General features: G+C 44.1%; 1 protein-coding gene across 1 annotated transcript; it reads left to right on the top strand.

Annotated features, from left to right (window-relative positions):
- The first annotated feature begins 12434 nt into the window (after window positions 1-12434).
- On the top strand, window positions 12435-14730 carry LOC136441505 (uncharacterized). The gene has a single exon (XM_066437837.1). The coding sequence runs from the start codon at window positions 12608-12610 to the stop codon at window positions 14573-14575; it is 1968 nt and encodes a 655-aa protein (XP_066293934.1). The 5' UTR covers window positions 12435-12607; the 3' UTR covers window positions 14576-14730.
- Window positions 14731-14991: the final 261 nt, after the last annotated feature.

Here is a 14991-nt window from a genome sequence, read left to right as displayed (position 1 = left end):
AAACGACCTCGAATCTACTTTCCGTCTCGGAAATGGTACCGGTCGTCAACTTTTGAAACAGCTATAAGCTTTTAACGTGTATTAGCAGGCTCTGCAACTTTAAATCTGTTAGCACGCTCTGTCCGCATCCTCATGTTTCATGGCGTAGTTGCTGAGAGATTGGTATTTAAGGTTTTTGCCTCGGGTTCGAACCCGAGGTGGCGCAATTTCTTTTTCAAAAATTATTATTCACCATTAATCGTCGTACCGTCGGACATTTGAAATTGAAAGGATGTTTAGAATACTTTTTTTTTCTTTTTGTTAACCCCCTAAAAGTTATAAACGCCCCAATATTGTATCAGGCGATGTACGATATGGCGACGACCGTTTTAACTGGCGACGACCGTTTACCAGACGGACACGCTCGACCGCGAAGCTCTGAAGATTGACTGTTCTGTTAGCAGTTAAATATTACTCGTTTGTTCAAATCTGTGGGGAATTCCTTATATCATCTAGATTCCATGATTCTGTCGACATTGGGTTTACATGAAGGTGAAAACACAAAAGAAATTTGATTTACATTGTAGTTGTTTGATATACTTCTAATTGCAGCTGTATTGATGTTAACTACATGTAGGACTTGTTAATTGACTTATATCTGTACACTCTAAACTCGACCTTGTTGAAAAGCGGCCTTGCGGCCGAACAAGCATTCGAGGTGCATTAAAGGCTTTGGCTTAACTTGACTTGACTTGATGCATTAGTGACTTGTTACGTGTTAATAACAGGTTAGAACATAGCAAACTACAGTTCCACGACCTCATACCTTCGCCAAATGATTGTAACCTTTATGACGTATTAGGAGTGTTTCGCATCACTTACAAATCATACCACTTGATCGTCTTCACCCAAATAACAGAATTTGTCCAAAGTATGAACTAAACAAAGGTTATGCAAACATTTATAATCAATTATGCAAATGAGGTCCCTATTTGCATAAATTGATTCAACGATGTTTACATTCACATACAGTCAAACCTGCCTAGGCGACCACCTTTTCAACGCGACCACCTGGCCATGGCGACCGCTTTTTCTCGGTCCCGAAAATTTCCCCATAGGCACAAGCATTAAGCTGCCTGCCCAAGGCGACCACCCGTCCAACGCGACCGCGACCGCCACGAATTGGGACCGCACAGAGCACAATCCCTGCCCATGGCGGCCGCCTAATTTTCAAGCTTGTGGTGACATCGGATCATTTTGCTGTCGGATTTCACGGAAATGTTTTCAAGACTTTGAAGGACAAAATAAGGACAAAAATATATGGAATAGTAATGTTATAGCATCGATTCCTCTATGAAGTGTTTAAATAAAACGTTCCCCCTATAAACACTGTAAAGACAAATGTTTGTGATGTTGTTGTGCCTATCGTAATCTTATAGTTTACCGCAAACTCAAGCAAGTTCAGTTTAAAATCAATTTTCAAAATGAATACGTAGTGCATGGCGTCAAAAAGTCAGATTTCACAGAAATTACTATCTATATCTTGTATTTTCAACAAAAATGTGTCTGTGTCTTACTAAATTCCGCCGAAAAATGACTTCGCGGCGGGCAACACACCGGGCGAGAAATGTTGTTCCTCGGTCCCGACGCCATCTTGGATTTGGCATGGCCCGGATTTGGCATACCGCTGACCTTTCTAAAACACGATGCTTTTGTGTATGAACATTTACGAATACTCTAGTTATTGACGAAAATCAATATTCTTTTTTTCTTTTTATTTCCATGAATCTCACAAAACTTTATTGGACGCTGGGCGTTCTGCTACACTGACTTACCTTTTGATGCGGTCGCATAGAGCTTGGCGGCGCGGCGCGACGAAATCACCGTTCCGCTTTCATCTTTAGTTGTCAGATCGAAAACTTTTTGACCCTTTTATCCAGCGGTCGGCGCCCCAAAAAAGGCTGGGGCCAGCAGGTGTTTTCTAGGGATTTGTCTTAGGCCTTAAAACTTCGATGATGTGCGTGTGTGTGTACTATTTAATCTAACGTTAACGTGTGAATGCGGGATGGTGCTGCGACCATCGAGGCAACCATTGTTTTGTAGTCAAAATTATTACGAAAATGTGTACACGATGTAGCGGTGTACAATTATTACAACGATAACGGAAAATGTAATTTTTGTAGCCTCTTTCTGTCAATGAGAAATTGAACTTGGTGGGGCTCATGCTGTCTAAATTCACATAATTTTCCATCCATTTACGTACTGTATTTGAAAACCTCGACCTGGAAACATGTCAGTGGAATCCTCTTCATGGCGACCACCTGTCCATCGCGACCGTTTTTGCTCGGTCCGCCGGGTGGTCGCCTTGGGCAGGTTTGACTGTAACTTCAAAATGCCACAAGTATGAAATTGCCATCATTTACCTGTATGGAATTCTAGTAGTTTCTCATTAATTATGCAAATGAAGCCTACAATTGCATATTTTCTATCTATCAACATTCCTTTCTTCCTCAGTTACAAATGTCACATATTCGAATAGTCATATCATGGAACACAGCAGGTTTTTAAAATTGTCTCATTAATTATGCAAATTAGAATCTGATTTGCATAATTATCGTCCCATCATACAAAGCATCACGTATTATGCAAAGTAGATACCGATTTGCATAATAAGTATCTAATAATGTACATCATCACTCAAGCTATCTACTTTCCAAAAATCATGACCACATGATCAAGCCCTTCTTGAGTTATTCCCTTTCAAAGTCAGAAGCTAAACATGCTCCTGTAGTTCCAAAAAAGCCGCTAGGGGGCCCAAACCTATACCACTTACTCTCTGTCCAAAAATCTATTGACCAATCAAAAATCAGTACCACAGCATGTCCAAACCACGAGATATCAAAACAGGAAGTTTCGCTGCAGTACCATAACAAGCCGCTAGGGAACCCAAAATCTAATAATTTCCAAGTCTCATCAAGACCTACCCACCTACCAAATATCAAGACAATCCATTCAGGCCTTCTCCAGTTATTCTGCTTCGTTACATACATACATACACACAAACGCTACCCTCTGCATAACCTTCTCGGCGAAGGTAATGACGCATATTCTATGTAATGTAGTGAAAACATAGTGAATTCAAGAGATGAAAAAGAGCCAACTGGGGGCCCTGTGCCCCGAAATAGAACTTCCTGGAGAAAGATGTCAACAAGTCGCATACCGATCCCGTAGTCTATCAATTGGTTTTTGTTAAGCTAGAAAAGCAGAACAAAAACGTTTAAATGCGTGTTTGTGTACTTGTGTTTGTGTGCGTGTGTGCATGCTTGTGTGTGCGTCATTGCATATGTGTGTGTGTGTGTATGTGTGTGTTTGTATGTGTGTGTGTTTGTGTGTGTGCGTGTGAATGTGTGTGTGTGTGTGTGTGTGTGTGTTTGTATGTGTGTGTGTGTGTGTGTTTGCTTGTTTGTGGGTGTGCGTGTGTGTGTTTACTTGTATATGTGTGTGTGTGTGTGTGCGTTTGCTTCGTTCCTTGCTTGCGTGTGTTTCCGGGCAATAGTGCATTTAAATGATCAAGAAAGGTACAGAAACCCTGAACATGTTTCAGATTATGGTACTGTCTACAATATACAACATATGTCAACATGAATAAACGTCACCAGCCTGACAGGTTCCCTCTTTGACTTTCTCTATTATTTGACGCTAAGCGGAAATCATGTGAACTGCAGGCAGCGCAGTCGTAATAGTAGTAACTAGTAAGGTAGATATTTATGCCGACCGAACTAAAATATTACTCTACCATTCAGCACAGTAACCACCTCACTGACGTGCAAACAAGAATTTCTACGGCTTTTTCAGGTAAGTTGTGTTGCACTACTTTATACCCTGAACTACAATTCCGGTCGCGGATAAATATGCCTTCTGCGGCCATGCCTCAAGTTTCAGGAAGTTAAGTTGAGGCGGAAATCAGTCACCAAAGAACCACCTCGCCGGCTAGTCGGACGTTGGTACGTATACGTTTTATTCAATACCGTTTTGTCCAGAAGATAAGGCTGTTTGAGTAGGGCCCAATACAGTACATTCGCTGTTCTACTATATAATAGTACGATCTCAAGCTAAGGGCATTACTGTGATAGTCGCACATGTGTCATGCAAAGTCTTGTTACGAAAAAAAAAACTGTTTAAGATCCATGTCTGCAGTTAACTTTGGTTCAGTCACAGCCAGCTTTAATATTCTACAGCATCAAAGTCGCACGATGGCCTACGACAAATATGACCGCGTCGTTAAGGGCCGTACGACAAACTTATGGCTGCTAGATGCATACGGACTGACTATCATTAGTAGTAACTGTACATATACGCTGGAAGTGAAACAGGATGACGGTAAAGCCTGGAAGTGAAACAGGATGACGGTAAAGCCTGGAAGTGAAACAGGATGACGATTAACCTGGAACTGAAACAGGATGATGGTTGGTTAACCCTGGAACTGAAACAGGATGACGGTAAAGCCTGAAACTGAAACAGGATGACGGTTAAGCCTGGAACTGAAACAGGATGACGGTAAAGCCTGGAACTGAAACAGGATGACGGTTAAGCCTGGAACTGAAACAGGATGATGGTTGGTTAACCCTGGAACTGAAACAGGATGACGGTAAAGCCTGAAACTGAAACAGGATGACGGTAAAGCCTGGAACTGAAACAGGATGACGGTTAAGCCTGGAACTGAAACAGGATGACACTGAGGCTAACTGCTGTGCAGTTATTATCAACAACGTGTAATGCGATGTGCTGTTCTTGAATGAAGTGAACAACTAACAATTCCATGACAGGGTCAGATAAAGTAACTAATGTCATTCGGTTTGACGTTTTTGTCTGTATGTTAAGGCTTATTAATTAAGGCCACACCAATTTAATTTGTTGGTTCTCCGATTTATTCAGAAAAAAAAACCGAAGCGACAGGGCGAAAAAAAAACTTCACAAAACGTCTTGGATCAAGATAGAGACTTACGTAAGACAAAGAATGACAGTTTTATGTATGTTTTCAGTCTTTCATGGCACATTTATGCAATGATTTCCTTTATCTAATCTGGTATTATAATTCCAAATATTACGATTACAATCATTCGACCATTTGTATAGTAAACTGATAGAAGCATCAAAATACAAGTGCAATGACTGGGAAATCACTGTAAGGTGTTTTGATAATAAGCAGGTAGGTTGTATTTATTCAATTATGCCTGAGAACAATACCTATTAGTATATAAATATCAAACAGAATAACTGTACATATCTTGTTCAAGGGATTATCTTCCTTGCCACTTCGAAAAAAATATACAATAGCAATGTTGCAAAATTGGGCGTTGGTTACCCGCTATGACCCCTAACCGGGGGCCAACAGTACTTTCAAATTCAACAAGTGAAAATACATTCATGCATTTTCTACTTGGAACTTGAAGCAAGAGATAAAGGAAAATTTTTGTAAATGTATGCAGATAGCAACTTATATCTAATCATATTTTCTAAAAACATTACCCCACAAAAAACAAACATGAAAACCCCCCAAAAAGTTTATGTCTATTAACAATATAATGTCCTTGCTATTAACTTTTGCTCTATAGCGTCGAAAGCAAAGTTTCTGTGAGACGCTCGGAATTCGAGTTCCCGCGGTTGAGCCCACAATACTGAACAGAGCGTGACTGTAAAAGTTGCTCAACTTCCCAGGCCGCATATACGGGGAAGTTACCGATTACATGTTGACACTAGAAACTGCGCTTATCCGCTAAATTGGGAAAATCTTACGGTTATTTTAAAATATAGACCCCTGAAGATATAAATGGCCTTCTATGTCTATCGTTGTCCCAAAAAATAATATTTCACGCGTTTACGGTATCATTTTAACGATCGGTATCCGCGCTTTGCAATATGCTGCTAGTTTTACTGTCACCGCGTGAAAGCCTAATGTTGCAGCCGCCATGTTTCGAAGGGCGAAACATGATGTTGTATACCGACATTTCCGACGTTTTAGATATTTTGCGGCCTCAAAACACATATCACAAGGGAAGTAAATTTATAATTGTTGTTTTTAAGTGTAATACATCTTCTGTGAACGAATAATTCTTCCGCCGCGCTGCCGATAGTGATCAGGAATTTTCCCGGTGCACTCCAATCGTTTTTCTACACGTAGTTTAATCCGCGTGCTTTGTAAACAATGACTGTCAAAGTTATTACATGGAAATTGTATTTTAGAATATCAAAGCGTCTTATTTTCCCCCAATAGCAACGTTTACTTTCTGATGAGATCGACCGATATGTTACGAGTGCCGTCAGGATTTCAAAAAGGCCGTTATAGCTGCGTGGAAATCTACTGCGCTGGGCCGAAAAGAAGCAAATTACGAACAAAAATACCCGGTAAATATTGGCAGAAAAATCTTAACTTTCAATTTTAGAGGATCCCGGCTAGCAAAGCCCCCACTCTTAAAAAAAAAGAAATGTGCCTTCTAAGATAAGAACGTACCGGGCGGATTTTGAGGGAATTACGTTTATTTGAGAGTGATTTGGTGAAATATGATTTTGGCGAAATCGAATTTTTTTCCAATTCGGCGAAAAATAGAAGCGGTGATTCCGAGAACCAACAGATTGAATTGGTGTGGCCTAAGGACAGAATGAAAAGACAGGTTATTTCTACGGCAAGGCAATTCAGTCAGACAGTCAGGAAGCGCTAGAGAACTTCAGCTGAGGAAAGGTGAGCAGAGCCAGCAACATGTAGTCACCGTCAGTCTGCCTCATGACTCAGGAGACTCCCGTGCCCAGTGTCTCTGTCGTCTTGATCTGTATGCAAACCCGGATCTAAATTTATAATCTAATGATTTTAATGTCAACATCAGTGTTAGTTAGTGTTTTATTGAATACAGGGATAAAAGACTTCTTGTAATACCATATTTTATCGCCTCAATTCTTCTTACATGCTTTATGGTATTCAAGTTTGAAAATGTGGATGTCTTGGGGTTTTTTGCCCGCCTTTTTTCCGCCCGCGCGCACAACATTTGGAGTCTGCAGAGGATGTCATGCATAAAACTTACTTGCTGTGGTCTAACAGCACATTTCTAACTTCAAATTACCATATTCACATTCTTGCATTTCCAGGTTGAGCCCAGCCTACTTCCAGCAAAAAAATGACGTGTTGGATATTTTGTGCCGTCTTCTTGCTGCCCATCCTGCTTCAATCCTCCCAGGCTCACCCAGACGCAACCATTTGGGATGAACATGTCCAAATACGTGAAGATGTGTCCGTCGGCAGCACCGTCAAGCACCTGCAAGACTTTGTTAACGCCAGCGAAGAAAAAAGAACACCGTGGTCAGTCAACATCACAAGAGGCAACGAGTTCGGACGGTTTGAGGTTGATGTTGAAAACTTGACGGTAATCGTGGCAGCACCGTTGGATTATGAGTTCAACCCGCGGTGCAACCTGACTCTGGAGCTGACAAATACCGGAGACAACACAGTTTGGTACGTGAACCTCGTCATCCTGGTAATGGACGTGTCGGGATACCCGCTGTTACATAGCCAGATAATCTCATCAGGCAAGGCCCAGCATGCCATAAGGGGCCTTGGACAGTCAAATCACATGACCTACTTTTGTATCACTACACCATCACATGTACCTAGAGCTAGAAGCTTGTAGATTAAATCTCAGTCCGCTCATCAAGTGTTTCCTGGTCATCAATCGTAGTCAACAGAGCACTACAAGGAGTCAGGGAACACAACACAACATGGTGGCAGCGGTAAACCAGAAATCCTGAGCTGTGCAGAGGGAGGAAGTCCCCAGAAGGCCGCAGAAAACCAGGAAACCCGCTCAACTAAAAGAACAAAGGATTCAAGATGGCGGCGGCCCAGCAAGCCATGTGGAGTACAGGCCTCATCCCCGAGATGGATTGGAACGCTGACGACCCCGTCAAAACGTTCAAGAATTTCAAACAAAGGACCGAACTGGCATTCAAGACCTTCCTGAAAGACACCACCGACGAGGAAAAGGTGAGCTACATACTCATTTGGGTAGGATCAGAAGGGCTCGATCTGAGAAATAGTTGGGAACTAACTGACGAACAGGAAAAAGATCCAAAGAAAATCCTAGAGAAGTTCGAGAAACACTTAGAGCCTAAGACAAATCACAGGATTTTCAGATACAAGTTCCAAAGTATGAAGCAAGGGCCCGAAGAATCCATCAATGATTACATGTCAAGGCTAAGAAACGTGGCAGACAAATGCAACTTCAAAGACAAGGCAGAGAAAGACGGGCGACTGCTAGATCAGATGATATGGGGATGTGCATACAGAAAGGTGCAGAAGACCCTCATAGGCAAGCCAGAACTAACCCTAGCGGCAGCCGTAGGGGAAGCCGTACGACATGAGTCTACAGAGAAGTGCATGGAAACTCTAACAATCTCGACTCAATCTAAAGATACAAAAATCGATGCTATCTCCAACAGAAAGCACACTCCAGTCCCAAGACAAAGGGCAAGCCACAAACCCCCACAGAAACAGGGTTCAACTTCAAAAACCTGTAGAAACTGTGGCACAGAGCACGAGTTCAATGACAAGAAGAAGTGCCCAGCAAATGGTTCCACTTGTCATGGGTGTGGGAAACCAAACCACTGGAGGAAAATGTGCAGGTCAAAGGGCAAATACAAGCCACAAGAATACAGGGGTTACAGAAAGGCTAATCCAAAACATGTGCACTACCAGCAAGAAGAGCAGTACTCCTCAGGAGAAGAAACACTGGCGGTAGGTGCCATATATGTCCATGAAGTGGAGCATGAGAAAAATGCACACAACAATGAAGCGTATACAACTTTCCAAATCAAGAAGAAGAGAGGAAAGAAGACAACAAACATCAATCTGCGATTGAAGATAGATACAGGGGCTCAAAGCAATGTCATGCCGATAGAACATTATCAACAGATATTCCCGGAAAACATGACAAAAGGTGGGGAAGTCAAGGCAGGAATACTCACACCGAGCAAAACTATCTTGTCAGCCTACGGAGGGGACAAAATCCCACACCTGGGGAAGACAACCATCTCTGGAAAACACAAAGGCCGAGAGGTCAAGTGTACTTTCTTTGTGACCAAATCTAAGGGACCAAGCATCCTCGGATTGGCAGCGTGCCAGCAGCTAGGCATCATCACAATCCACGAGATACAAACTACCCCAGATGATGGCAAGATCAAAGAAACGGTGCCAATCAAGGACCGCCCTGCCATCCACAACAAGGAACAACTAATAAGGATGTACCCGGAGTGTTTTGACGACACAGTGGGATGTTTTGAAGAGGAGTACCACATCACTGTTGACCCAGACGTAGAACCAGTGATACATCCACCTCGCAGAGTGCCACTAGAGCTGCGAGAGAGGCTGAAGAAACAGCTGGAAGAGATGACGGAGAAAGGAGTCATCAGCGAGGTCACACAGCCAACAGACTGGGTAAACTCCATAGTAATAAAGGAGAAACCTAATGGCAAACTGCGGATCTGCCTCGATCCCAGAGACCTGAACAGGGCACTCAAGAGGAACCACTACCCGACACCCACTCTAGAGGAGATAACACCCTCTCTGGCAGGAGCCAAAGTGTTTAGTAAACTGGACGCCAGTAACGGGTATTGGAATATCAAAATAGACGAAGAATCATCACTGCTCACGACCTTCAACACCCCCTATGGCAGGTTCAAGTTCAACCGTCTACCATTCGGGCTCAAGGTCTCGCAGGACGTTTTCCAGAGGAAGATAGACGAAACGTACAACGGGTGCAAAGGAGCAATCGGAATTGCTGACGACATCCAGGTGTACGGAAAGACAGACGACGCTCACGACTTCCATCTGCATGAAGCAATGGAGAAGACCAGGCAAGCTGGCATCAAGCTGAATGCATCCAAATGCATAATCAAAGAAAGTGAGTGCAAGTTCTTCGGAATGGTCTACTCAGCCGAGGGAGTCAAGCCAGACCCCGAGAAGGTGAGGGCCATAGAAGACATCAAAGAACCTGAGGATGAGAAGGAACTAAGAAGTTTCTTAGGTCTTGTTCAATACATGAGCGCATTCATCCCCAACCTCGCGGACAGAACAGCCAACATCCGTGAACTGCTAAAAGAAGATGTTGAATACAAGTGGAGTGCATCACACACTCAAGATCTAAACAGGATAAAGCAGCTCATCAGTGACAAGACAACACTACAATACTATGACAGGGAGAAACCCGTCGTACTTCAGGTGGATGCCTCAATCAAAGGAGTTGGAGCAGCACTGATACAAGAGGGGAAACCTATCGCGTTTGCCTCCAAAGCCCTCTCACCTGCAGAAACAAGGTACGCAAACATAGAGAGAGAGCTACTAGCTGTGGTATACGGCTGTGAGAAGTTCCACACCTACTTGTACGGAAGAAGTTTCGAAGTCGAGTCGGACCACCGACCCTTGGAACAAATCAACAAGAAGAACCTCACAAAGGCACCGAGCAGGTTGCAACGCCTGTTACTGAGACTGCAAAGCTATGACATGAGCATCCGGTACAAACCAGGGAAAGAGATGTTACTAGCAGACGCACTCTCCAGGCTGTCACAGCACGACAAGCAAGAGATGGATGGTCTCAAAGTCCAGATCCATCACCTCGTGAAAGTGTAAAACTGGAGCAGATCAAAGAGGAGACCAGCAAGGATGAAGAGCTCCAACTACTCGCCCAGACAGTAACACAGGGATGGCCAGAGAAAAAAAAAGAAACACAAGCAATCATACACGAATACTGGACCATCCGAGACGACATCTCGGTAGAGGATGGAGAAAGAAGAGATGATGCCAACGGAGATACCAAGCAGACCATGGCAAACAGTAGGCATGGATCTGTTTACCACCAATGACCAATGGTTTCTACTCCTGGTAGACCACTACTCCAAATTCCCATTTGTGAAGAGTCTCGCCAACCTGAAGGCATCAACAGTAACATCCAGCATACGAGGTATATTCGCAGAACAGGGAATCCCAAGAGAGGTCATATGCGACAACGGTACACAATTCACAGCGCAAGAGTTCCGGCAGCTGGCCAACGAGTACGGATTCAAAATCACAACATCATCACCGCACTACCCAAAAGGGCATGGTTTCATAGAAAGACATGTGCAGACGGTGAAGAAAACGCTGATCAAATGCAGAGAATCAAGATCAGACCCAAACCTAGCCTTGCTAGCCATCCGCACCACACCGATTAAGCCAGGTATGAAGTCGCCAGCGGAGATGCTAAACGGCCGGAAGTACCAAGACATCCTGCCGACCAAAATACCTGCACCCCTTGATCAGGAAGAAACAAGGGCCAAGCTGGAAAAGGCACAGCAAGCAGCGAAACAACATTACGACACCCAGGCAAAGAGTCTGCCTGAACTGGCCAGGGGCCAGAGCATCCACGTACAGGACCCTATCCGGAAAACGTGGAGCCCCGGCAAAGTCATCGACAAAGCTACAACACCGAGATCATATGTTGTAGAGACCGACGCCGGGAGACAACTGAGAAGAAACAGAGTACACATTAGACCGACTCCAGAAGTGACAACACCTGCGGCAACAACAACGCAGAATACACATGAGTCAACCCTGCAACAACCAACTATTGCAGCACCACACGCAACAACACCGAGTATAACGAAACCGACATCAGCGACAACGCCGAGTACGACAAAGTCAACGAGAACGAGGTCGAACATCCAACCACCAGTGCGTTACCGCTGACGAGAGAAAGAACTGTTCTCAGATAGAAAGAACTGAGAAAAGCGATTAGACTAGAACTGTTCTTAGAAGTTAGATGCAAAGTGTAACATCAGAACCCCATTGTTATTGTTAAAGTACTAACCACAAGTTGAAGGAAACCCAAGAACAAGTGCCAAAGTCAAGGACAATCACGGACAATGAAAGAAACAAGTATAAGTATACTACTTATACAGAAGTATCAGATCTCAGCATGACAACAATCACTTTGTGTCATTATAACATCAATAACGTTAAATACAAGTTCACAAAGATATATTCGGTTCAGTCATGTTATGTTATGAGCTAACAAAAGTTGCACGAAACATATATTTTTCTAACAAGCAAAAATATATATACTAAATAGAAGTAGAGATCAAGCATAAGAAAAAGAGCTGGACAAGGACTCTAGAAACAATCCAGCCAGAGACTGTTCTACTTAAAGAAAGAGGGATGTTACATAGCCAGATAATCTCATCAGGCAAGGCCCAGCATGCCATAAGGGGCCTTGGACAGTCAAATCACATGACCTACTTTTGTATCACTACACCATCACATGTACCTAGAGCTAGAAGCTTGTAGATTAAATCTCAGTCCGCTCATCAAGTGTTTCCTGGTCATCAATCGTAGTCAACAGAGCACTACAAGGAGTCAGGGAACACAACACAACACCCGCCGTACTACAACAAACGGTGTGAAACACCAGTTCTACCTGATGATGGAAAAGCTGACGGTAAAATAGTACTGAGCAGTGCGAATGGAATTTACGATGTCGCACTTAAAGGTGAGATCATACACCAGTATCCAGACATTTTACCCGATTTCCGTGAGGAAGCTGTTGATGCTATCATGGAAAACTGCTCCCTTCGATTGTGTGTCGCGTTGACAAAACTGAACTACGACCCAGAAGCGTATCGCATGGCGCTTGAGGTGCCTGAGAATCGAGGTAGGATCGAGTGTCAATGTCGCGACAGACAGTTCCGAAGCAAGGGTAAGTTTGTACTTTTGGACACTTCTTTCAAAGATATGTTGCCTGAGAGGGCACAGGGCGGTCGGTGCGACATGGCTGAAGGTGCCCGTTATGTTGTGCTCTTTGAGGGGAATGAGATATGGTCCACTTCGCCCTGGCAGATACAATGTGACGCCTTCGTCACATTGTACGCAGCCACGGTGCCCGCGGAGTTCATACTCCGGTACGACATTACAGGATGCCCTGATGGCAGGTACGGTCTGTACTGTGACAAGGACTGTGTGTGTAAGAATGGTGCTCGTTGCCATGGCTTTAACGGTGCCTGTGAGTGCCGTCCGGGTTGGAGAGGGATGGCCTGTGATATTCCTTGGCCTGAGGTCGTCGTCATCCCAACACCTGGCGGTTCAGGTTTAAACTACATCGGTACCAATTTGTCTTTGACCTGCTTTGCCCCACACATGCAAGTAGCGAATCTGACATGGATGTTTCAAGCAGAAAGCGATTCTAGTAACACAAAAATCATTGACGAAGGTGCAGTGCCAAACAGTTCCTTCAACATTCATCCAATCACAGAATCAGCCAATGGTGAATATACTTGTGTGGTAAAAGCTATAGGTGGCGAAGTGGTCAATACAACTTTCGTCCTCAATGCCACCAAATGTCCACCGAACTATTATGGAAAAGAATGCAGCCAAGTGTGTGACTGTCAGTACGGAGGGACGTGTGGCAGGTGGGAGGGTTGTGTGTGTCCTTCGGGCCAATTTTGCGAGAACGTCACCATAAATGTCAATAACCAAGTCGTCGTTAAAGTGTTGGCTACCGTTCTTCCTGCCATGGCTGTAGTCGGCTGCATCGTAATTGTCATCCTGGCAAGACAGGGGTGGTTACAAACAGCGAACACAGAGGTGGACATAGAAATGGAACCCCTCTCATCATGGGAAATAGACAGACAGGACATTCGTTTCGAACACATGATCGGTGAGGGAGAGTTCGGCCATGTCGTACGGGGAAGACTGCGCGTGCCCCAAGGCTACGAGGTTTTGGTTGCCGCCAAAAGTATCCGCCCTGACCGCATGACAGCGTCGGCTGTCCGCGACTTTCGCCGCGAGATGGACGTTCTCGCGAGGATCCACGAGGACAAGGAGGGGCACCCGAACGTGGTGAAGTTTTACGGAGTTCTGACCAAATCGGACCCACAGTACATTGTTGTAGAGTACGCCACTAATGAAGAACTGCGGCGGTACCTGTGGACTTTAAGAGAAGAGTACAAGGTCACAGGAAATAGGAAACTGTTAGAACGACTTGGTTTTGCTTCTGGAGTGGCCAATGGGTTATCGGAGCTGGCACGTCTGAAGATCGTGCACCGGGACATCGCAGCTCGTAATGTCGTAATCAGCGACAGGAAGGTGGCCAAGATCGCGGATTTCGGGCTGTCGCGTGACGTTTACGTGTCGTCGGCGTACCAACGCACCAACCAGGGTGGGGAGGAGGAACTGTTGCCGCTGAAGTGGATGGCCGTGGAGTCGTTAAGGGACGGGGTGTACACGTGTGAGAGTGACGTGTGGTCGTACGGCGTGCTGCTGTGGGAGATCGCCAGTTTTGGGGAGGAGCCTCGCTATGCTGGTGGTCCGATGCACCCCGACGTGTGCACAATGTTGGAACTACTGAGGAAAGGGGTTCGTCTACAGCAGCCACACAACTGTCCGATGTCGGTGTACAAAATCATCAGATCCTGCTGGATAGTCGACCCGTCGAAGCGACCGACTCCTGTCGAGCTGAACAAAAAGATAGACCAGTTGATGCCATCGAGGCATGGTGCTCACCTCATTATTAATCATAACATCTAATGGCAATGAACTTCTGCATTAAATTTCTATAGGGCTTATGGTTTTTTTCAACCTTTATAATTTCACTTCATTCTCCCATACTTTCATGATTCATAGATAAAGAAATAGAATAATAAAATAATGAAATATAATAAAGAAATGAAATAATCGGAATACATACACTACAAAAAATGCCATTCTCGTTTTTTCTTGTTTTTTCTTTGTTGAAGAAAAATTATCTTCCAGAAAGAAAATTATTCTGTGTGCAAGAATAAGAACGGATAAGGAAATGTCAGTGAGGACGTAAGGAATATAAACTTTTTCTTAGAATATTTTTCTCTGACCAAGTTGTTTTTTCTCACACATATAAGACTATAACCTCGAAATAAATTTTCTTGTTGTTATGACTCTTCTTTGGCACAGAATTTTTATCTAAG

The sequence above is a fragment of the Branchiostoma lanceolatum genome, chromosome 9 (genome assembly GCF_035083965.1).
Source record: "Branchiostoma lanceolatum isolate klBraLanc5 chromosome 9, klBraLanc5.hap2, whole genome shotgun sequence".
Taxonomy (NCBI): domain Eukaryota; kingdom Metazoa; phylum Chordata; class Leptocardii; order Amphioxiformes; family Branchiostomatidae; genus Branchiostoma; species Branchiostoma lanceolatum.
Note: the sequence above shows the minus strand (reverse complement) of the source record. Positions and strands in the feature narration are given on the sequence as shown.